Here is a 23,527-nt window from a genome sequence, read left to right as displayed (position 1 = left end):
TCCTTGAACCTGCTATCTTCCTGTCTCTGCCTCCAAAGTACTGGGATTATAAGTGTGTATCATGTCGACCTGTTTATTTTTTCTTTTGAAACAGGGTCTCACTAAATTGCTGAGGCTGGTTGTGAACCTGCAATCCTCCTATCTTAGCCTCCCAAGTGCTGTGATTACATGCATACACCACCACACATGGCTGGGACTTTACTTAAGAGACTGGAAAAACTGAGACTCTATAGTCTTTAAAAAAATTATGTTAAGCTAGGTGTGGTAGAGCATATTTGTAATCCCAGCATTTGGGAGGCTGAAACAGGAGGATTGTGGTTCACAGAAGCCTCAGCTATTTGTGAGGCCCTTGCAAATCAACGAGACCCTGTTTCAAAATAAAGAATAAAAAATAGGGCTGGGGTTATCCCTCAGGGGTAGAATGCCCCTGGGTTCCATCCCTAGTACCACACACACAAAAAAAATTATGTTAATGCCGGGCGTGGTGGCGCATGCTTATAATCCCTGCGCTTGGGAGGCAGAGACAAGAGGATCGCGTAGGTTCGAAGCCAGCAGTGCTGGCTTAAGAGACCCTGTTTCTAAAAATAAAAAATAGGTCTGGGAGTGTAGCCCGGAGGTAAAAGGGCTTCCAGGAACCCCAGTACCACCAAAAAAAAAAAAATTATAATAATAATGTTAAACTGAGTTTCAGGATTGTATGGTGTTATGGTGTTATTTCAAGCAGACACTTAGGATGATGAAGACTTTGGTTTTCTCTTTAAGTGAGTTGCTTCAGCCTTGAGATTGTTTTGCTTATTCATTTTAATATTCTAAAGGTATTTTATTTGCTAGATTATGTCCTGCAGCAGTGAATAAAATAGCCTGGATACACCACTCTAAAGAAGCGTATATGCTAGGATGGGGAGAGGGACAATAGATAAAGTGTACTGGAATGACATATGAAGAAAAATAGGATAGATTTGTAATAGATATGAGGCCAGGGGCGAATGGATGGGCCTTGGGCTGTTGTCGATAAGGTGGTGCTAAGGTGTCTCTGAGGAGATGGTACTAACAGAGACCTGAAGTAAGTCAGGATGTGAGCCATGGGAATAGCAGGGGAGACCAGTCTGAAGCCAGAATAGTGTATGCAAAGCTATGAGATACGAATGTGATTGACTTTTTGTTGGTAGGAATAAAGGGAGTGAGGGCAAGACTGGTAAGAAGTGGAGGTAGGAGGACAAAGGATGGACAGATCACATGTGCTCTGGAAGCCATTTTAAGGACTTATTTATTTATTTGTACTGGGAAATGAACCCCGGACCATTCTACTTTGGAGCTACACTTCCAGACCTATTTTTTAGTGTTTATTTTGAAACAAGATCTCACTAAGTTGCGGAGGGTCTCACTAAGTAGCTGAGGCTGTCTCTGAACCAAAATCCTCCTGTCTCAGTCTCTCAAGTATTGGAACTACAAATATGCACCACCATACCTGGCTACAGAGGCAAGGCAAGCCTGTGTGTGTGTGTGTGGGGGGGGATACTGGGGGTGGAATCCAGGGGCTTTCTACCTCTGGCCTATACTCCCAGACCTATTTTATATTTTATTTGGAAACAGGGTCTCACTAAGTAGCTGAGGCTGGCTTTGAACCTGTGCGATCCTCCTGTCTCAGCCTCCCAAGCGCGGGGATTACAAGCGTGCGCCGCCACGCCCGCCCAGAGGCAAGCTTTTAAGAGGGTGGTTTTGAGAAGATCAACTCCTAAGTGGTCCAGCTAACCTTCTTACAGTTCTTATGGAGAAGTCTGGCAAGTGTGAAAGTGGGGAGTTAACAGGTTATTGCAATGATTCTGGTGATAGTTCTGGTGGCTTGATTCAAAGAAATGCTTATATTTGGGCCACATTATGGGTATCATTCTCCTGCTATGTAAGACACGCAGAAAGCATATCAATTTAATGTAGAACTCTACGGGTTTGACTAATGTTTTGGATTAGGGCATGACAGAAAGAGAAAACTGTGGTGACATTGGGTGAACAGTATAAAAGCTGAAGTCCTTACGGATGCCTGTTGGTCCTAAGTTGTCGAGCCCGTTGCCTCTCTGAGTTCATCTGCTGTTTTGCTCCGTACCCACTCCACTCATGCCACATTAGTTCCTTTTCATTCTTCAGAAATGCCAAGCATGCTGCCAATGCTAATAAGCCTTTGCCCTTGCCGTTTCCTCTGCCTAAAATGTGTTTCTTCAAGATACTCATGTGGTTTATTTTCTTACTTCCTCATTTCCTGCTGGTCTCTGATTACTTCACTATATGCAAAATAACAGCCACGATTATCCCCCAACTGTCAGGACTTCCTTTCCTCTTTACTCTGCTGATGCTGCCCTGTTAGTATTTATCACTGACAATAATGTGTTTTCCTGAATTAGAATAAAGGCTTTATTGTAATCCCAGTACTTGGGAGGCTAAGATAGGAGGATGGCAGGATTGTGGCCAGCCTCAGCAACTTAGTGAGGGCCTCCTTAACTTAGTGAGTCTGTTTCAAACTAAAAAATAAAAATAGGGCTGAGGGTATAGCTTGGAGGTAGAATGTCCCTAGGTTCAATCCCCAGTATGACACACACACACACACACACACACACACACACACACACACACACAAATACAAGTGTTAGGAGGGCTGTGACCAATATTATGTAGTGTTCATTATATGGTAGGCATACATATATATATATATATATATATATATATATATATATATGTATATATCTGTTGCTATTTCTTGAGAGGGAGGAGCAAATCTTTGTGGTGGGAATCAAGAGTTAAGAGTTAGGCTGGGTATGGTGGTACATCTTCTAATCCCAGCATTTGGGAGGCTGACACAGGAGGATCATGGTTCATGGACAGCCTCAGCTACTTAGTGAGGCCCTTTACAACTCAGTGAGACCCTGTTTCAAAAATAAAGAATAAAAAATAGGGCTGGGGGTATAGCTCAGAGGTAGAATGCCTCTGGGTTCCATCCCAGTACTGCAAAAATAAGAAAAAAGGAGGTAGAATTATTAGCACATTAAGTTTGAGATACCCCTTCTCTTCTTTAGTAATACATCTCCCACTGTTTGTTCTTTTCAGTGCATAGGGTGAAATGAAATTTTATAGATATAAATTCAGAATAGTGATCTAGCTGAGACATATCCTGAAATTGGAGATTTAAGTTCACAAATGCTTTTGTACCTTTTCTTGGTGGTAAAAGTCTTGTGCATACCTAAAGACAAGAACCTGTGTTGGCTGTCACTCTGTAAACATTAGTGATTATATATGCTGGATGCTGGATTTCAGCACTGAGATGCCATTATGATCACCAGAACAATCATAGTTTGTTGAGGATAAAAGCAGAAACTTAAAAATACTTTACTGTGAGTTTTGAAATTTTTTCAGATTCTATTTTGAGTATAATTAAGCCAGATGAAAATATCCTCATCCCTCCTCCAAATCTAGCCCATAATGAAGCAGCAGTCGAATAATTTTGCTTATTTTGGACAATGAGCATGGGATCTGTCCATCCTAAGTTTTCAGCATGGAAAGTCAGTGTTTTTGCCTACACAATACCTGTGGCCTCCTGGTAGGCTGCAATCTTGTGAGACGCCCCTTTTCATTTCAGCCGGGGATGCTCTCATCCTCCGCCAGCTATAGTCCTGTGATTTTAGCTTCTCTTGCTTGGTCAGTCTTGTTTTCGTTTAAATACTATGCCCCACCCCACCTTTTGTATATTTATTGCTGCAATATTCTTCTAGCATATCAGGTTTAATTATATGTCAACAATAGTGAAGGAACTAGTTTCCCTCAGGCAACGAATTACTTTTATCCTTTTGGTTGGATTTTATTTTATGTGTGTGTGTGTGTGTGTGTGTGTGTGTGTGTGTGTGTGTGTGTGTGTGATATATATCCAGCATAAAAACATATATATATGCTGGAGATGGAATCCAGGGGCTTTCTACCTAGGGCTACACTCAGACCTATTTGTATCTTTTATTTGGAAACAAGGTCTCACTAAGTTGCTGAGAGCCTCACTAAGCTGATACTGGCTTTGAACCACCTGTAAGATCCTCCTGTTTCAGCCTCCCAAGTACTGGGAATACAAGTGTGAGCCACCATTCCCAGTTTGGTTGAATTTTAAATACCAAATTAGCAGGCGTGGTACTGCCACAGGTTTGTAATCCCAGTACTTGGGAGTCTGAGAGAGGAGGATCATAGGTTCACTGTCAGGCTTAGCTACTTAGTGAGGCTCTCCACAACTTGGTGAGACCCTGTTTCAAAAATGAATTAAAGCCGGTGTGGTGGCACAGGCTCGTAATCTCTGCGCTTGGGAGGCTGAGACAGGAGGATTGCACTGGTTCAAACCCAGCCTCAGCTACTTAGTGAGGCTTTCAGCAACTTAGTGAGACCCTGTTTCCAAATAAAATATAAAAAAAGTCTGGGAGTATAGCCTGGAGGTAGAAAGCCTCTGGGTTCCACCCCTAGTACCACACACACACACACAAAAAAGGGTTGAAGCTGGGCGTGGTGGGTAGCGCTTGTAATCCCAGCATTTGGGAGGCTAAGACAGGAGGACAGCCTCAGCTACTTGGTGAGGCCCCTTGCAACTCAGTGAGACTGTTTAAAAAAAAAAAATAGGGCTGGGGGGAGGTATAGCTCAGAGGTAGAATGCCCCAGGGTTAAATCCAAAAAAAAAAAAAAGCTAAATTATTGTGCATTAAATTGGAACATTTTTTGTATTAAATCCGGATAAGTATATTGGTTTGAAAAAACATTTGAACAAACTTACATACTTATTAGTATGAACATCTGCGATTAAACAACTTGCTATGAATGTTTTGTGAGGAGTGAGCTGAGGTTATGAAGACATGGCATTATGTAAAATTCAGGGCTTATCTGGAGAGGTGTCAGCACATGCACTAAGGAGGGTGTGGGTCTAAAAATATAAATCTTTGAAGAAAATGAGATTGGCCTATTTAAATTGAAAGAAGATAAGAAGCTTTTAAAAAAGGCATGGTATTAATAGGAGCTTAGTAACCCCATAAGATACAAAGCAGAACTAACCTATAATTTCCTGAAGTCAGTCTTTATAAGAAGCTGGAAAGTAATATGCCTTGATTATTTCAAGAATGATTTATATGTTGCAGTTTTAATTTATTTAAAGAGTATCTTCTGTGTTTGTCCTAAAAGAAATGTTTCCCAAAAAACTGTGCTCTGTGTTTAAAATGCATTTAAGGTAGTAGTTAGCAGCTTTGAGCTCGAACTGCTGACTGTGATATCTGTTAGAGAATTTCCCATTTTGTGGAATACCACAGGTGTCAGCCTAAAGCTTAATTTCTCTGTAGATCTTCACCCCATAGTGGTATCAGAATTCAAAGCAGATGCCATTGTTTGTTTTTAAAAAATACTTGATGTAAACTTTGGTATTAACATTTTTTTTGAGATATCTTTTAGGCATCTTGGTAGTCATTTTCCTGGCACTTTAAAAATCCATCACTGGAGTTCACAGCAGAGTTTAGGGATATATATAGATATAGATATAGATATATCCTTACACACACACACACACACACACACACACACACACACACACATTTAATTCTAGAGTCATCAGGATGTGGATGGCTTTTAAAGTCATAGAATGAAGAGATTTACTTAGCAGTATGAATTGATAAGAGAATAAAAGAGATATAAGGATAGAGGCACTCCAAAATTTTTAAGTCTTCACTTGGAAAAGGAACATTCTAGGGCTTTTGTCATTGTTTTATTTTTTGTTTTTTATGTTTTGTCATTGTTTTATTTTTCCATACTACGATTAAACCCAAAGGTATGCTGCCACTGAGCTATATTCCCAGCCCTCCCCTCCTTTTTTTAAATTTGTGGCACTAGAGATTGAACCCAGGGTCATTCAGCCTCTGCTACATGCCCCCCGCCTCCCATCCATATTTTATTTCATACTTTAAAACAGGGTTTCAATATGTTGCAGAGTGTGTCATAAGGTGCTGATGCTGGCCATAAACCTGTGACCCTGCTGTCTCAGCCTCTCAAGTATTAAGTTTACCGGCATGCACCACCCCAACACTTTTTATTTTTTATTTTTACACAAGGTCTCACTGAGTTGCCCAGGTCTGCCTCTAATTTGCAATACTTCTTCCTCAGCCTCTTGAATACCTAGTATTACATGCAGGTGTCATTGAGCCTGGTAGCAGAAAATAGCAACTTCAAAGCTGAGCATGGTGACCCAGGCCTATAATCCCAGTACTTGGGAGGCTGAGAGAAGAGGATGTCAGGTTCAAGGACAGCCCTAGCAAGTTAGCAAGACCCTGGTTCAGAATAAAAATAAATAGAGCTGGCCATGGTGGTGCACACTTGTAATCCCAGGATTTGGGAAGCTGAAACAGGAGGTTTGTAGGTTCCCAGCCAACATAGGCCCTCTGCAACTTGAGTCCCTGCTTCAAAATAAAGAATAAGTTGGGTGTGGTGGCGCACGCTTGTAATCCCAGCATTTGGGAGGCTGAGACCAGAGGATCGTGGTTCGTGGACAGCCTCAGCTACATAGTGAGGCCCTCCACAACTTAGTGAGACCCTGTTTTAAAATAAAGAATAAAAAGTAGGGCAGAAGGTGTAGCTCGGAGATCTAATGCCTCTGGGGTCCATCCCCAGACCCACCAAAACAACAACAACAACAAAAAAGAATAAAAAGTAGGGCTAGGGGGTCTAGCTCGGAGGTAGAATGTCCCTGGGTTCAATCCCCAGTACTGCAAATAAAAACAAATTTTATACCTGAATTAAAGATTCCTCTTACCAGAAAGCACAGGGAGTTGGGTTTTTTGTTTGTTTTGTATTACTGAGGATTGAATGTTAGGGACATTCTACCTCTGAGCTACATCCACAGCTCTATTTTTTTTTTTTTTTGAAACAGGATCTTACTAAGTTGCAGAGGGCCTTGTTAAGTTGTTGAGGCTGGCTGTGAAACTGCAACCCTGTCTCAGTGTCCCAAGTACTGGGATTGCAGACAGGAGCTTTTGAAGGCAGTGGGCTGGAAGCTGTGGTTGCCCTCCATGAAACTACTGCTTCTTGAAGAAGATGTAGTTATATGCTGCTCACTGACACTGATGTTTTGGGGGTACTGGAATTGAACCCAGGGGTATTCTATCTGTGCTACACCTTCAGGGTGGAGAGTCTTGCTAAGTTACCATATGCTGGTCTCAAACCTGCAATCCGCCTTTCTTAGCCTTCCATGTCTGGAATTAGAGGTATCTGTCACCATGCATGGCTATGCTGCTGATTCTTTACCTGCACAAGGTGTTTCTCTCTCCCCAGCCAGTCCCTGGTTCACACACAGTGAGGAAGTTGGCTGCAAGAGACCTAAGGCAGTTGGCCTATCAGGTCATGTTATAAAGTTTAAAAAAATGATACAATTTTCTTGAAATTAAATGAAGGTCTTAGTTCTGCTATTTAAGAAATACATACAGCATATAGATTTAATAAAAAAGCATATAGGTTTTTTTCCTTATGTTGAATTTCTGTGCTTTTCTATATCTAGTGAGAATTGAATACTTTGTTTTCTTGCAAGGTGAAACTTCTGGTAGGTAGTTTTTTTGTTTGTTTTGTTTTGTGGTACTGGAGCTTGCACCCAGGAGCATTCTACCTCTGAGCTAACCCTCGGCCCTGTTTTTTATTTTTTATTTTGAAACAGGGTCTCACTAAGTTGCAGAGGGGCTCACTATGTAGCTGAGGCTGGCTGTAAACCTCGATCCTCCTGTCTCAGCCTCCCAGGGACTGGGATTACAAGCCTGCGCCATCACACCTGGCTCTGGTAGGTGATTCTAAAACTCTCTCTAGAGTAAATACATTTAATATTCAAAGAAATGTGGCTTGAATACTAAAACACTTTTGGGGACTACTGGGCTCAGTAGTAGAACATTTGCCAGACATGCATGAGGCCTTGAGTTTGATCTCCAGTACCACCGATAAGTAAATAAATAAGTAAATAAGTAAATAAATAAATAAATAAATAAAAATAAATAAATACAGCCATGGTGGCACATTCCTATAATTCCAGTACTTGGGAGGCTGAGACAGAAGGATTGCTGGTTCAAGATCAGCTTCAGCAATTTAGCAAGATTCAGCAACCTAGCAAGACTCTTTTTTTTTTTTTTTTGGTGGTACTGGGGTTCCTGGAAGCCCTTCAACCCCCGGGCTACACTCCCAGACCTATTTTTACATTTTTATTTTGGAAACAGGGTCTCCTAAGCCAGTGCACGCGGCTGGCTTCGAACCTGCGCGATCCTCCTGTCTCTGCCTCCCAAGTGCGGGGATTACAAGCGTGCGCTACCACGCCCAGCAAGACTCTGTTTTTTTAAAAAAAGGAAAAACAAAAAGAACTGCAGTTGTAGCTCATAGGCAGAATGCCCCTGGGTTCAATCCCTAATACCACAAATAATCACCCTTTTTAGGGTTTATATGAAAAATTTATTATTAGCCTATGTACTCACATTTAAACTAGTCACTAAGTCTTATCTTTTTCATATTTACTTATTTATTTTTGTGGTACTGAGAATGGAACCAAGAGGCATTCTACCTCTGAGCTACACTCTTTAGCCTTATTCTTTTCGTTTAGAAACAGGGTCTCAGTAAAGTGCAGAGGGCCTCAATGTAGAGTGTTTGCAAGCATAGTGATGGATGTGAACTGTGAAATTCTGTTTTTCAGAGATGAGGTTTTTGTTTTGTTTTGTTTTGTTTTAATGGTGGTGGTGGTACTGGAAATTGAACCCAGGGTCTTTCTACCTTTGAGCTATACCCCACCACACCACCTTTTTTTGTGTGTGTGGTACTGGGATGGAACCTAGGGGCATCCAAGAGGCACCGCCAGTCCTCTTAGTTTTATTCTTTATTTTGAAACAGGGTCTCACTGAGTGGCAAAGGGCCTAAGTAACTGAGGCAGTCTGCAAACCACAATCCTCCTGTCTTAGCTTCCCAAATGCTGGGATTACAAGCGTGTGCCACCACGCCCAGCCCCACCAACCTTTTTATTTTGTTTTTGAAACAGAGTCTCACTAGGTTGCTGAGAGTCTCATTAAATTGCTGAGGCTGGTCTTGAACTTGAGATGCTCCTTCCTCAGCTTCCTAAGTACTGGGATTACAGGCTTGTACCTCCATGCCAGGTGAGAGTGCTATTCTTAACTTTTTACATTATAATGCATGTTTTTGCAAAGAGTTTTAGTTTTGAAGGAGAGATAATAAGATGTACCTTATCCTAAAGGTTTAGCTTTTATTTTATTTTATTTATTTATTTTGGTGGTACTGGGGGTGAAAATCAGAGGCCTTCTACCTCTGGGCTATATTCCCAGACCTATTTTATATTTTTATTTGGAAACAGGGTCTCAGTTGCTGAGAGCCTCACTAAGTAGCTGAGGCTGGCTTCGAACCTGTGTGATCCTCCTGCCTCAGCCTCCCAAGCGCGGGGATTATAAGCGTGCGCCACCATGCCCAGCTCAAGGTTTAGCTTTTAAAAGTACAAACTATTAGTTGGCTAAAATAAATATTGTCTTATATAATTTTTTTGGTACTAGAGATTCTACCCCTGAGCTACACCCCCAGCCCTACCTTATTTTTTTATTTTGAAACAAGGTCTCACTAAGTTGCTGAGGGCTATGCTAAATTTCTAATTCTGTCCTCAAACTTGTGATCCTCATGTCTCAGTTTCCCAAGTCCCGGGATTATAGGCATGTGCCACCACAGTATTGTCTTTATATGTATAGTGATGATTCTTAGAGGTCTTATGTTTAAATTTCAGGAATGGTGATATTTACGTTGCTAAAATTTTATTGATGTTGTGGAGATTGGCTTGAATTCATATTTGTGAATTAAAGTCATTCTAACCTCTATAATGTTTTTTTAAAAATTCTACTTAATTTTTCTCCACTAGTCTAAAGCACTTAGAATCTCCACACCACTTACTGGTGTGAGGTACATTAAGGAGAACAGTCCTTGTGTGACCCCCGTTTCTACAGCCACACATAGCTTGAGTCGTCTTCACACCATGCTGACAGGTCTCAAGAACGCACCCAGTGAAAAATTGGAACAGATTCTCAGGTAAGTTTGAGCACTGTCTACATTTCCAAGATTTGGTTGTTGACTATTTCCTAGTTTCCTATATTTTTAATTTTCCACTGTCAGTGCCTTAATTTGCCTATTAGTATATTTATATCAGTTGCATCCCCCATCCTTCTGTCAGAATGTAGCAATATAAGATATATAAGTAAAGTCCGGCATGGTGGCTCACGCTATAATCCCAGGACTTGGGAGGCTAAGACAGGAGGATCACAGATTTGTGGCTATCAAGTGAGGCCCTCTGCAACTTAGACCTTATTTCAAAATAAAAAATTTAAAAACAGGGCTCAGGGGTAGAAGCCCTCTGGTTTCAACCCCCAGTACCAAAAAAAAAAAAAAAAAAAAAACCCCAAAAAAATGTATACATAGAAGATCATCTTAGCTCAGATTTCATTAACGTGGTACAGGAGACTATAACTAACATTAATCTTGTTATAATAAAGTACCACACTCTTCTAGGATTTTAGGGAAGTGGGAGATTGGTTAGTGAAGGAAAGAAGTGACAACTTCATGATAGATATGTGTTCATAAATAAAATTAAAACCTGGGATCCTCCTGTCCCAGCCTCCCAAGTACTGGGATTACAAATGTGGGCCACCATGCCTTGCTATACCCATCCTTTTAAAGTATTTTATATTTACATGTTCATGAAATTACAGAGTTGTAAACATTTTATCCCTTTATAACTTAGTAAGTCATTTACATTAAATAACATTACTTTTTTAGGACATGTTCCAGAGATCCAACTCAGGCAATTGCTAACAGATTAAAAGAAATGTGTGAAATATATTCTCAGCCTTCCCAGCCAGATGACGATTTGAGTAATTGTGCTAAAGGTAATGTTCAGTATTATTTGTACTGCTCTTGCCTTTGGTATTTAACTACATGAGCCCGCTTCGGGTAACTGAGTTAGAATCGTGAGGGAAAGATTTATAACTAAACTGAGGCCTACCATGTGGCTGTCCATTTTTTTCTATCACCCAAGTGGTTTCTTGAACCTTCTCAGAGAGAAATTTTGGACTACAGTGCCGGACTTTTGGTACTTTTTTGGGTAAATTCTTTAGTTTTCATTTGTAAACTGGAAATTAAATTCTTCAACATAGTAAGAACAAGAACAGAAGATGTACAAGTTGAATATCCCTTATCTGAAATGTATGGGACCAGAGTATTTCTGATTTCATATTTTAGAATATTGTATACAAAATGAAATATCTTGGGGATGGGACATGAATTTAAACACACAATTCATGTTCATATACACATTATACACATAGCATAATTATTTTTTTTTATATTTTTGCAATACCAGGGATTGACCCTAGAGACATTCTATCTCCAAGCTACACCACCAGCCCAATTTTATTTTATTTTTTTATTTTTATTTTTATTTTTGGTGGTACTGGGGGTAGAACCCAGAGGCTTTCTACCTCTGGGCTATACTCCCGGACCTTTTTTATATTTTATTTGGAAACAGGGTCTCACTAGGTTGCTGAAAGCCTCGCTAAGTAGCTGAGGCTGGCTTTGAACCCATGCAATCCTCCTGTCTCAGCCTCCCAAGCGCGGGGATTACAAGCGTGTACCACCATGCCCGGCTCAGCCCAATTTTATTTTGAAATGGGGTCTCACTAAGTTGGAGAGGGCCTTACCAAGTAACTGAGGCTGTCTGAGAACCTGCAATCCTCCTGTCTCAGCCTCCCAAGTACTGGGATTACAAGTGTGCACCACCTCACCCAGCTTAGCAATAATTTTTATACAGTATTTTTAGTGCATGTGTGTTTAGCTGTTACCTATCACATCAGATCTGATATTGAAATTTTAGCTTCTGAGTTCATGTTGGTGCTTAAAATGTTTCAGATTTTGGAACATTCTGGATTTCAGAGTTACACATTGAGGGATGCTCAACCTATAACTGGTACATGCCCAAACCTGGCCTGGGAGATGTTTAATGTCATAAATTGGAGCCAAGTATTGGTGGACTAGGGAATCAGTTACATACCTCTCATCATATATATTAGTCAGATTTCTCTTTCTGTAACAAAATACCTGAGAGTATTGACTTCTCTAAGGTTTATTCAGCTGAAGGTTTTAGAGGTTCTCATTCATGATCTGGTATCCCTGTTACTTTGGGCCTTTCATGGGGGTGCTGGAAGACACTATCAGAGAGAATATGGTAGGGCATACTTATATCACGAACCAGGAAGCAAACAGCAAGGCCAGGGACGGTGTTCTCACAGTCCCACTGGAGGGCGTGCTTTAGGTGACTCAAGTACCTTCCGCTAGGCCGCACCTCTTGAAGGTCCCACTGCTTCTAGTAGTGCCATTGTGGGAACTCTGGAGGACATTCAGCACCCAAACTATAGCAGCATAGAACTCACTCTCTTTTCTTTTCTCCTCCTCCTCCTCCTCCTCCTCCTCCTCCTCCTCCTCCTCCTCCTTCTTCTTCTTCTTCTTCTTTCTCTCTCTCTCTCTCTCTCTCTCTCTCTCTCTCTCTCTCTCTCTCTCTCTCTCTCTTTGTGCTACTGGGAATTGAACTCAGGGGCATTCTACCTCTAAGCTATATCCCCAAACCTATTTTAAAAAATTCTTTCTACTTTGTAATAGAAAGATGTAAAGTAAAAATAATTCTGAATTGAAGTGGGTCTCAGATTTATGTCCTGCTGTCACAGTCTCCAGATTCTGGGGTTACAGTGTGGACCACAATGCCCTGCTACCTAAAACAATCCTAACCATTTACTAAACACCTGTTATTTGCCAGGCGCCAGGCTCGATGCTTTCCAATCATGATCTCTAACTCTGAAAACCACTTTCAGGCTGATCATTATAGCTAGGTTTTAGCTTTGTGGGTTTGAAAATTAAGATTGTTAAACTAACTGCCAAATGACTCATTCAAAGCCACAGAGCTAGTAGGTGGCAGGACTAGGGTTTGAAAACAAGTTTTTCTTCCATACCATACAGTGTTATGTATAGAAAAATGGCAAAATAAACTGCCTTGAATATCTTAGACAAATTCATTTGTAAAATCTCAGATATGGCCCACAATTTTTTGTGTGTATTTATGATACTGGGAATTGAACCTAGGGGGTCAGTCTACTAGGAGTGTAGCTCTACCGCTGAGCTACACTCCTAGTCCTATTTTATTTTTTTAGTTTGAAACAGGTTCTCACTAGGTTGCTGAGGCTGGCCTTAAATTTGTGATCCTCCTGTGCCTCAGCCTCCCAAGTGCTGGGATTACAGGCATGTGCCACCACAGCCAGCTGGCCTACTATTCTTAAACAGTAATATCTTTCATGATAACTAATAAATAACAGGTTCACTGTGTTACCATGAGTCTGGAAAACAAAGTGTTATCACAGATAACAATAAGCTACTCTTCTCCTCAGTCTCAAGGATTTAGAACCTATTACTCAGAACAAGAAGCCCTCTGATTAAAATATAAGGATGACCCGAATATAAGAATATTCTATTTAGTTACAAACACAAGGGTCTGAAATTCCACTTTTGAGCCATTTCTGTGTAGTAAGATCCAGCCTGCATTTGTCAGGGAGAATATTAAACCAGGAAATCCCTGGAGTGGTCCCAGAGTGCTGACAAAATTCAACATGATGAGGCATCTGCACAGGCACAGGAGATGAAGCAAGGCCCTTCCCCAGAGCCCCGAGTTCTCGCGATGACTTCGTTGTAAGTCAGCGTCTCTTCATGTCGTGCATGTTCCTCGATGTCAGCTTGATAGAACACCACAACCGCCATGGAGTCTACTTTCCTGTAGTCTTGTGTAGACTTTGCTGCCACCCCAAAACCCAAAGGGATGTCTGCCATGGAGTATTCCACCACTCCCTGGTACCGAGGAGTGTTTTCAGTGATTCGACCAAGACCAGATTTCAAAAAGTGATTTCCATACAGGAAGGACTGATCTGCTTCAGGCTTTACCCACACTTTATGCTTGGCATAGGGAATGAGGTAATCCAGAGCTGTAACATGCAACCGGAACTTGTGGGTCTTAGTGAATTTTCCAAAGCAGGTCCCCAGCGACACCAGCTTGACCACGGAGATATTGGTGGCCAGCTTCAAGGTCTTCTCACTCATGTAGTACACTCGGTCTTTATGTAGCTTGAAACAGTAGGTGCTGTCCGGCCTGTCCACCAGCAGCTGAAGAGTTTCCTCCATGTATTTTGCAGTTTTCTTAAACATCACTCGGGTCTCCTCCTCAGTCAAAGCCTGGATGTCTCCCCTGGATTGGAGCATTGGAGCCATGTGCTCCACTAGCCAGAAGCAGAAGCCGGACACCTGCTGTTCCCTGCAACCACATAGCAAGACCTCTCTAGTCCCCCCTCCACCTGCTGTCAGTCTGTCTCTCTCTCTTTTTAAATTTTGAAACAGCCTCATTACATTACAGAGGACTTCACAAAGTACCCTAGGCTGGCCACAAACCTGTGATCCCAGCCTCCCAAGTACTAGAATTTCAAGTGTTTGCCACCACTCCTGGTGAACTACTCCTTTTCTTTTTCTTTTCCTTTATTTCATTTTCCTTTTTATTTTTTGTGCTGGAGATTGAATCCAGGGACATTCTGTCTCTGAGCTATACCCCCAACCCTATTTTAGTTTTTATTTTGAAAAGATCTTGCTAAGTTGCAGAGGGCCTTGCTAAGTTGCTGAGGTCGGCTTCAAACCGGTGATCTTCCTGCTTCAGCCTCCTAAGTACTATGATCATGGGTGTGTGCAACTACTTCCAGTTATATTATAGCTCTTTATATGTACATTTCATTTTACAATTTTATTATTTATTTTTGCGGTATGGATGGAACCCAGGAGCATTCTACCTCCAAGCTACACACTCTCAGCCCTATTTTTTTATTCTTTATTTTGAAAAGAGTCTCACTGAGTTGCGGAGGGTCTCACTAAGTAGTAGCTGAGGCTGTCTGCAAACCGTGATCCTCCTGTCTCAGCCTCCCAAACGCTGGGATAACAAGTGTGTGCCACCACGCCTGGCTATCATTCTAAAATTTTATAAATATATGAATATTACCTTAAAAATATAAAGAATCTTAGGGATAACTGAAACAGCAAATGAAGAAAGGGCACATATCTGATGTTTGGGTTTGGTTTTTAAATTTTATTTTGTGGGTGGAGAGGGAGCAATGAGCCTTAATTTTCTGTGTTGTTTATTTTCTTTGTATTTAATATTTGTATTTTTAAAATTATTCCTACAGAAATTGCCTGCAAACATTTTCGTTTTGCAGAGATGCTTTACTATAAAGTATTAGAATCTGTTATTGAGCAGGAACAAAAAAGACTGGGAGACATGGATTTATCTGTGAGTAAAATAACTAATGTGTTAATCAGTAGAGCAAAACAGTTTCCTTCTTCTACAGCCTTCTCCACCCCTAAAAAAGAGCCTTTTTTTGGTACTGGGGATGGAACCCAGGGACATTCTACCTCCAAGTGATACCCCTAGCCTTATTTTTAATTCTTTATTTTGAAACAGGGTCTCACTGAGTTACTGAGGCTGGCCTTAAACCTGCAATTCTCCTGTCTCAGCCTCCCAAATGCTGGGATTACAAGCATGTGCCACCACACCCAGCAAAAAACCATTCTTAAGAAACAGTTTATGGCACCTAGGGAACCTTGTGTTCTGAGCCCTCTCACCATCCTAGAATATATGATGAATAGTAGAAGAAATTAGTGATGCTCATTGCTGCAGGTCATGGATTATAACATACTATCTGGGGTAGAAAGACTGTGATTAAAATGAAAACATTCAGGCTTACCTTTAAATTTTTTATTTTTATTTTTTGTACAATACTGAGGGCGAAACCCAGGGGCATTCTACCTCTGAGCTACATACCCAGCCCTATTTTTTATCATTTATTTTGAAACAGGGTCTCACTGAGTTGCAAAGGGCCTAAGTAGCTGAGGCTGACCACGAACCACAGTCCTCCTCAGCCTTCCAAATGCTGGGATTACAAATGTGCACCACTATGCCCGGCTTATCCTTAATTGAATTGCTAAATAACATCGAATTTTTATTCAAGCCTTATACAGCAAGAATAAATTGAGTACTGACTGAATGGAACTTTAATAATATAAATATCTAAATATCCTCTATTTTTGTGTGTGTACTTGGGGAATACTGAGGATTGAACCTAAGGGCATTCTATCTCATCTCCCCCCACCCCCTTTTTTTTTTTTTGGTGGTACTGGGGGTGGAACCCAGAGGCTTTCTACCTCTGGGCTATACTCCCAGGCCTTTTTTTTAAATATATATATTTTATTTTGGAAACAGGGTCTCACTAAGTTGCTGAGAGCCTCACTAAGTAGCTGAGGCTGGCTTCGAACCCGTGCAATCCTCCTGTCTCAGTCTCCCAAGCGCGGGGATTACAAGCGTGCGCCACCACGCCCGGCTACATCCCCATTTATTCATTTTAATTTTGAAATAGGGTCTCTCTAGGTTGCTGAGAGACTCACTATTTGCTGAGGCTGTCTTTGAACCTGCTGTACTCCTGTCTCAGCCTCCCACGTACTGGAATTATAGGCGTGTGCCACCATGCCTGGATGAAATATACTCTTTGGCTAAGATTATTTTCCCTAAATTTTACTAGTTAAGACATGTAAATATATTTTTCTGTAAGTACACTTACTTTTTTTTTTTCTTGATAGTGAAACCCATCTTCAAGCTACACCCCCAGCCCTTTATATATTTTTTATTTTGAAACAGGGTCTAAGTTGCTGAGGCTGGCCTTGAACCTGTTATCCTCCTGTCTCAGCCTCTCAAGTACTGGGATTACAGGTGTGTGCCACCAGGCTTGGCTTAATTGTGTATAATTTTAATGTGTCATTTGAAAACTAAATTTAAAATAAAGATGAAACTCCAGGAAAAGCTAAAAGACATCAATTTATGAGGTCAAGCTAAGAACATAAAACTTGTGAAACTTGATACATGTATGGAAATATGACATTGCGCTCCATATATATTTACATTTATTACATGTTAATTAAAAAGAAAATAATTTTTAAAAAATTAAATAATTTATAATATTTTCCTGACCAATGATTATTCTAATTCCTTATATTTATAAATATATATAATAATAGCTCTGTGACTGTTGGAATTCAAAGGGCTGTTTTATGACTTTTTTTTGAAAGGTACATATTGAAGGGGTATATGAAATATAGCTACAGTTTAGGGACTAATATCAGGTAGATAGCTGTCTGTTCATCTAAGTAACTTATATTTTAGCCAGACATGGTGGCATATGTTTTTAATCCTAGTCCTTTGAGGCTGAGATAGAAGGAACACAGGTTCAAGGACAGCCTCAGCAAGTAGTGAGAAATAATAGTTTCAAAATAAGAGTAAAATAGGGCTGGGGTGTTTAGCTTCGAGGTAATATGCCCCTGAGGTCAATCTCCAATACCAAAAGGAGAAAAAACATTTTTAAGTGTAAAATATACTTATCAAAACAGAATTTTAACCATCTTTAAGTTTACAATTTAGTTTTCCACAGCAGCTATATCATTTTCTCTTCCCACCGGCAATACACAGGAGTTTCAGTTTCCTTATATCCTCAAACATTTATTTTTATTTATTTATTTATTTATTTTTTTGGTAGTACTGGGGTTCCTGGAAGCCCTTCTACCTCCGGGCTACACTCCCAGACCTATTTTATATTTTTATTTAGAAACAGGGTCTCCTAAGCCAGCGCACGCGGCTGGCTTCGAACCTGCGCGATCCTCCCGTCTCTGCCTCCCAAGCGCGGGGATTACAAGCGTGCGCCACCACGCCCGGCTCAAACATTTATTTTTCATTTTTTAAAATAACAGCCATCTTGATAGATATGAAGTGGTATCTCATGGTGCTTTTGATTTACATTTCACTAATAACTAGTGATGTTCAGTGTCTTTTCTTTTGCTTATTGGCTCTTTTGTTTATCATCTTTTAAAAAATGTATATTTTGATCACCGGGCGTGGTGGCGCATGCTTATAATCCCCGCGCTTGGGAGGCGGAGACAGGAGGACTGCGCTGGTTCAGAACCGGCCTTGCTGGTTTAAGAGACTCTTTTTCTAAATAAAAAATATAAAATAGGTCTGGGAGTGTAGCCCAGAGGTAGAAGGGCTTCCAGGAACTCCAGTACCACCAAAAAGAAAAAAAAAAAAATGTATATTTTGGTTCACTCTACTTTTTTGTATGTGGGCATGCATATGTGTTATTGGGGACTGAACCCAGGGGCGTTCTACCTCTGAGCTACACCCTCAGCTCTATTTTTTATTCTGTATTTTGAAACAAGGTCTCACAAAGTTTATCTCTTGAGTTAAGCCAGGATATCACTAGGTTGCTCAGAGTCTTACTAAATTGCTAAGGCTGGTCTTAAACCTGCAGTCTTCCTTTCTTAGCCTCCCAACTACTAGAATTACAGGTGTGCCACCATGCCGGGCTGCTCTGTACCTTTTTGAATTGGTGTGTTTGCTATTTTGTTGTCAAACTGTAGAAGTTTTTAAGTACATTTTAGGTCTTAATCCCTTATCAGACATATGATTTATAAATATATTCTTTTGGTTTTCTTTTCCCTTTGATAGTAGTTCCATTTTATGCACAATTCTTATATTTTTATGAAATCAAATTTATATTTTGTTTTGTTGCCTGTGCTTTTGGTGCCTGAGTAGCTATAATTAAAAAATAACATTTATATACAATTCTGGGCAACTAAACATCCAAAAGACGAAATAAAACTCACCTGTTAATCACAAGTGTCACCCTGCAATAATTATGTTAGCTTTTGGTACACCGTCACCAAGCTAATCACCTGCTTGCCTGCCTTCTAGCTATCTTTATGACAGTAGTCTCTTAGAGTAAAAACTGTATTGTAACATTTTTCCATATCATTTTTCTTAGCATCAGAACATGTGTACATTTTGGTTAGGCATGTCATCTCTCTTATTACATATATTCCATAATAGGTAAGGTTTTTAAAAGTTCTTGCATATTCCATTTATATTTTTTATTAAACATGAGTGTATTTATAAAATTCCAAAACATTTGGTAAGAAAGTAGGCATGTTCTTTCACTGAGAAAATAAGACTTTCTCTGATATTTTTATTTAACTGACTATGAAGTGTCTTGTAGAGCAGGCTAATGTTTCTGAATGCTATTAACTTTGTTTTGTAGGGAATTCTGGAACAAGATGCATTCCATAGATCACTCTTGGCCTGCTGTCTTGAGGTCGTCACATTTTCTTATAAACCTCCTGGGAATTTTCCACTTGTTACTGAAATATTTGATATACCACTTTATCACTTTTATAAGGTATTTTTTAAAAATATGGTATTGTTGAATGTGGATGAGACCAACTTCCTGCTGTTAGTAATCCAGCTTGTGTGTGTGTGTGTGTGGGGGGGGGGAGGTACTAGGATTGAACCCAGAGCTTCAAGCCTGGTAAGCACACGTGAGGCTGTTAGCGCTCTACTAAGGATCTCACTGAGTTACCCAGGCGGGCCTCAGTCTCCTGAGGAGCTGGGATTACGGGTGTGCACTACCATGCCTGGCTGTTAAAGGATTTTAGAATACTGTGATTTTAGAAGCCAAGGTGGCTTTAAAAAGCAGCACACATGTCATTAGCTAATCTTGTACAACAGCCTTTTTTTTTATTTTATGGAAGTTAATACTGAGAGCATCCTGATCTATCACATTTTATAAAAAGGAATAGAGTTACAGCATTAATTCAGTAGCTGTGCATAACCTCCTAGCCACTGGTAGGTACTACAGATTAAATTCAGGAGTGCTTTACCACTGAGCTATATACTTAGCCATAAAGTTGCTATGTGTCCTCAAATCTGTGATCCTCCTGATTTAAGCCTCCTGAGTACCTGGGATTACAAGCATGCCTGGCTCCTTTTTTTTTTACTGTTGTTACTGTGAATTGAACCCTAGGGTATTCTACCTCCAAGTACCCACAGCCCTTTAAACTTCCTATTTTTTTAAATTATAAACAGGGTCTTAGTAAGTTGCTGAGGCTGTCCTTTAACCTTTGATTCTCCTTTCTCAGCCTCCTAAGTATTAGGATTACAGGCGTGCACTACCACACCCAGTTTCTGGCTCCTTCCTGATATTGACTCTTTAAATCATCAAAAATGAGACAAGGTTCAAAGCCAGACTCAGCTACACTCAGCTACTTAGTGAGGCTCTTAGCAACTTAGTGACCTTATTTCCAAATAAAGTATAAAATAGGTCTGCAAGGCGTGGTGGCGTGTGCTTGTAATCCCTGCGCTTGGGAGGCAGAGACAGGAGGATCATGCTGGTTCGAAGCCAGCCAGCATGCTGGCTTAAGAGAACCTGTTTCCAAATTAAAATAAATAAATAAATAAATAAAATATATAATATATATATTTTATATATATATAAATATAAAATATATAATATATATATAGTCTGGGAGTGTAGCCCTGAGGTAGAAGGGCTTCCAGGAACCCCAGTACCACGAAAAAAAAAAAAAAAAAAAAAAAAAAGGTCTGGGAGTATAGCCTGGAGGTAGAAAACCCCTGGGTTCCACCCCCAGTACCACACACACACACACACACACACACACACAAAATCATCAAAATTCATTTCTTTCAGCTGGGTGTGGTGGCCTATGCCTGTAATCCCAGTACTTGGGAGTCTGAGACAGGAGGATCCCAGGTTCAAGGCCGGCCTCAGTAACCTACTGAGACCCTCTTTCAAAATAAAAAATAAAAGGGGGGTTATAGATCAGAAGTAGAGTGCCCTGGGTTAAGTCCCCATTACTCAAAAAAGGAAAAAAATTAGTATCTATAGTTATCATAGATTGAATGTTTAGATTTTTTTTTTTCAGGTTTGGGGATGGAACCTTCAAGCTACACCCCCTGCCCTATTTTTTATTTATTTTGAAACAGGGTCTCCCTAAGTTACAGAGGGCTTCACTAAGTAGTAGCTGAGGCTGTCCGTGAACTGCTATCCTGCGGTCTCAGCCTCCTGAATGCTGGGATTACAAGCGTGCGCCACCATGCCCGGCTTGTTTAGATGTTTTTTATTTGAACTTTTTGAGGGGGCCTGGAGATTGAACCTAGGGCCTTGTGCTAAACTATACACCAAGCCCCTTAGTATGAAATCTTTTTTTTTTTTTTCTCGGTCCTGGGGCTGGAACCCAGGGGCATTCTACCTCTGGGCTATCTATACTCCAGATTTATTTTATATTTTATTTGAAAACAGGATCTCACGAAGTTGCTGAGAGCCTCACTAAGTAGCTAACACTGGCTTCGAGTCTACGCGATCCTCCTGTCTCAGCCTCCCAATTGCTGGGATTACAAGTATGAGCCACCACGCCTGGCTGAAATATTAAGAATAATGTGTTTAAACTCAATATTTTCTAATTGATAAATTTTGAAATATGCCACTATGAAAACTGTTTTATATAATTCATATGTATATAGTAATTATTTACAGAAATAGTAAAAGGAAAAGCACTTGTTTCAAAAAGTACTATTTGTTAAATTTACAATTTTATTATTTGCTTGTTTGTTGATACTAGGGATTGAACCCTGGAATGCTCTACCTCTGAACTACATCCCCAGCCCTTTTTTCTTTTCTTTTCTCTTTTTTTTTGTTGGTACTGGGGTTCCTGGAAACCCTTCTACCTTTGGGCTACACTCCCAGACCTATTTTTACATTTTTATTTGGAAACAGGGTCTCCTAAGCCAGTGCGCGCGGCTGGCTTCGAACCTGCGCGATCCTCCTGTCTCTGCCTCCCAAGCGCGGGGATTACAAGCGTGCACCACCACGCCCGGCACTAAATTTGTAATTTTTGATAAATTTTTTTCTAAGTATTTAAATAGATGTATCCACTTTGTTTTTGTACTTAATAAAATATTTGAAAACTAGAGTATTATTATTATTATTATTATTATTATTATATGAACCCAGGCATTTTTCTTTACTTCAGGTGATAGAAGTGTTCATTAGAGCAGAAGATGGTCTTTGTAGAGAGGTGGTAAAACACCTTAATCAGATTGAAGAACAAATCTTAGACCATTTGGCTTGGAAATCAGAATCCCCACTCTGGGACAGAATTAGAGATAATGAAAACAGAATTCCTACGTGTGAAGAGGTTTGTGAAAATAACATCTTTCGATAAGAAAAGTACATTAATGTCTATTCTACTCATAATCTCTTTTTACCAGAGAGCAGTTAAACTTAGTGGTTACCCTTTAAGAGGGCAAGAGGCTGGCAATGGGAGTTAATATTTTACCTCTATATCAAAAAGAACAAGATTCAGGAATAATTTGTGATTCCCTCAAGATTTTGGTGACAGAGTAAAAAAATTCAGTTTTTTTTCTTGATCAATTTCTATTTCTTAGCACAATTGCCATTCTAACTAATTCCAAATCAATTATGAAGGTTGATTTATGTTTAGTATCCAGTTATCAGGTTTGGAACTTTCTTTTTTTTTTTTTTTTGCAGTACTTGGGATGGAACCCAGAGGCATTCAACCTCTGAGCTACACCCCAAGCCCTATTTTTTATTCTTTATTTTGAAACAGGGTCTCACTGAGTTGCAATCGGCCTCACTAAGAAGCTGAGGCTGACCACGAACCATGATCCTCTTGTCTCGGCCTCCCAAATGCTGGGATTACAAGTGTGCGCCACCACTCCCGGCTATTTTTGGAACTTTTTAAGACTGCCAGAGTGCTTTACTATGAAAATGGAAGGAGCTGACTTTACCAAGGTGGAATAACAAATGAGCAAAGATAGAGTTTTACTACTGTCTTGGAGTATGAAAATGCTTTTTTGCATATTACCATTTTATGCAAACTATTCATTATAGGTCATGCCACCTCAGAACCTGGAAAGAGCGGATGAAATTTGTAGTGCTGGCTCCCCTTTGACTCCCAGAAGGGTGAGTGAAGTTCGTACTGATACTGGAGGACTTGGAAGAAGTAAGTTTAAAATGCTAGGAGGAATATTTTGGAGCCTTGTATGTAGATATTTAAATTTCATCTAAATCTACAAGTGAAGTTAATAGGGTATATGGGAAAGGAAATATTCTGTGCAGTTCAGTGCTTTATGGATCACTTAAAAACAATGCTTTTATAGAACATAGAAGAACACAAGAAAGTGTATGATAGAACAAGTATCTTTTTGTTTGATTTTTGGTGTGTTTATTTGTTTTCAATGCTAGGGATTGAACCAGGACTTCACACATGCTAAGCAAGCACTCTTTAACATTTAGCCACATCCTCAGCCCACAAGTATCTTTCAAAAAGAAAAAAATTCTATGTGTTTAACATGCATGATCCTTGTTTTTTTTTTGGTGGGGGCAGTATTAGAGATGAAACCCAGGGGGATTCTACCTCTCAACCACACCCTCAGCCCTATTTTATTTTATTATTCTTTATTTTGAAACAGGGT

At 40.1% G+C, this 23,527-nt stretch overlaps 2 protein-coding genes across 6 annotated transcripts in view; one reads left to right on the top strand and one right to left on the bottom strand.

The window, feature by feature from the left end:
- The window catches only part of RBL2 (RB transcriptional corepressor like 2), a gene marked incomplete at both ends in the record, with an annotated part of 78,120 nt that overhangs the window by 27,427 nt on the left and 27,166 nt on the right, over window positions 1-23,527 (top strand). For all 5 annotated transcript variants that reach the window (XM_080702517.1, XM_080702518.1, XM_080702516.1 and 2 more), the window contains 6 exons: window positions 9,932-10,098; window positions 10,843-10,952; window positions 15,324-15,427; window positions 19,275-19,412; window positions 22,063-22,227; window positions 22,944-23,055. In XM_080702517.1, the coding sequence (XP_080558643.1) occupies window positions 9,932-10,098; window positions 10,843-10,952; window positions 15,324-15,427; window positions 19,275-19,412; window positions 22,063-22,227; window positions 22,944-23,055 (796 nt within the window). The remainder of the gene's footprint in view (window positions 1-9,931; window positions 10,099-10,842; window positions 10,953-15,323; window positions 15,428-19,274; window positions 19,413-22,062; window positions 22,228-22,943; window positions 23,056-23,527) is intronic.
- LOC308267864 (60S ribosome subunit biogenesis protein NIP7 homolog) lies at window positions 13,711-14,367 on the bottom strand (the record flags this gene model as incomplete). The annotated part of the gene is made up of 1 exon (XM_080702827.1): window positions 13,711-14,367. One exon carries the CDS (start codon window positions 14,365-14,367, stop codon window positions 13,711-13,713), a length of 657 nt encoding a protein of 218 aa, XP_080558953.1.

The sequence above is a fragment of the Muscardinus avellanarius genome, assembly GCF_963383645.1.
Source record: "Muscardinus avellanarius genome assembly, chromosome: 10".
In the NCBI taxonomy this organism is placed as follows: domain Eukaryota; kingdom Metazoa; phylum Chordata; class Mammalia; order Rodentia; family Gliridae; genus Muscardinus; species Muscardinus avellanarius.
Note: the sequence above shows the minus strand (reverse complement) of the source record. Positions and strands in the feature narration are given on the sequence as shown.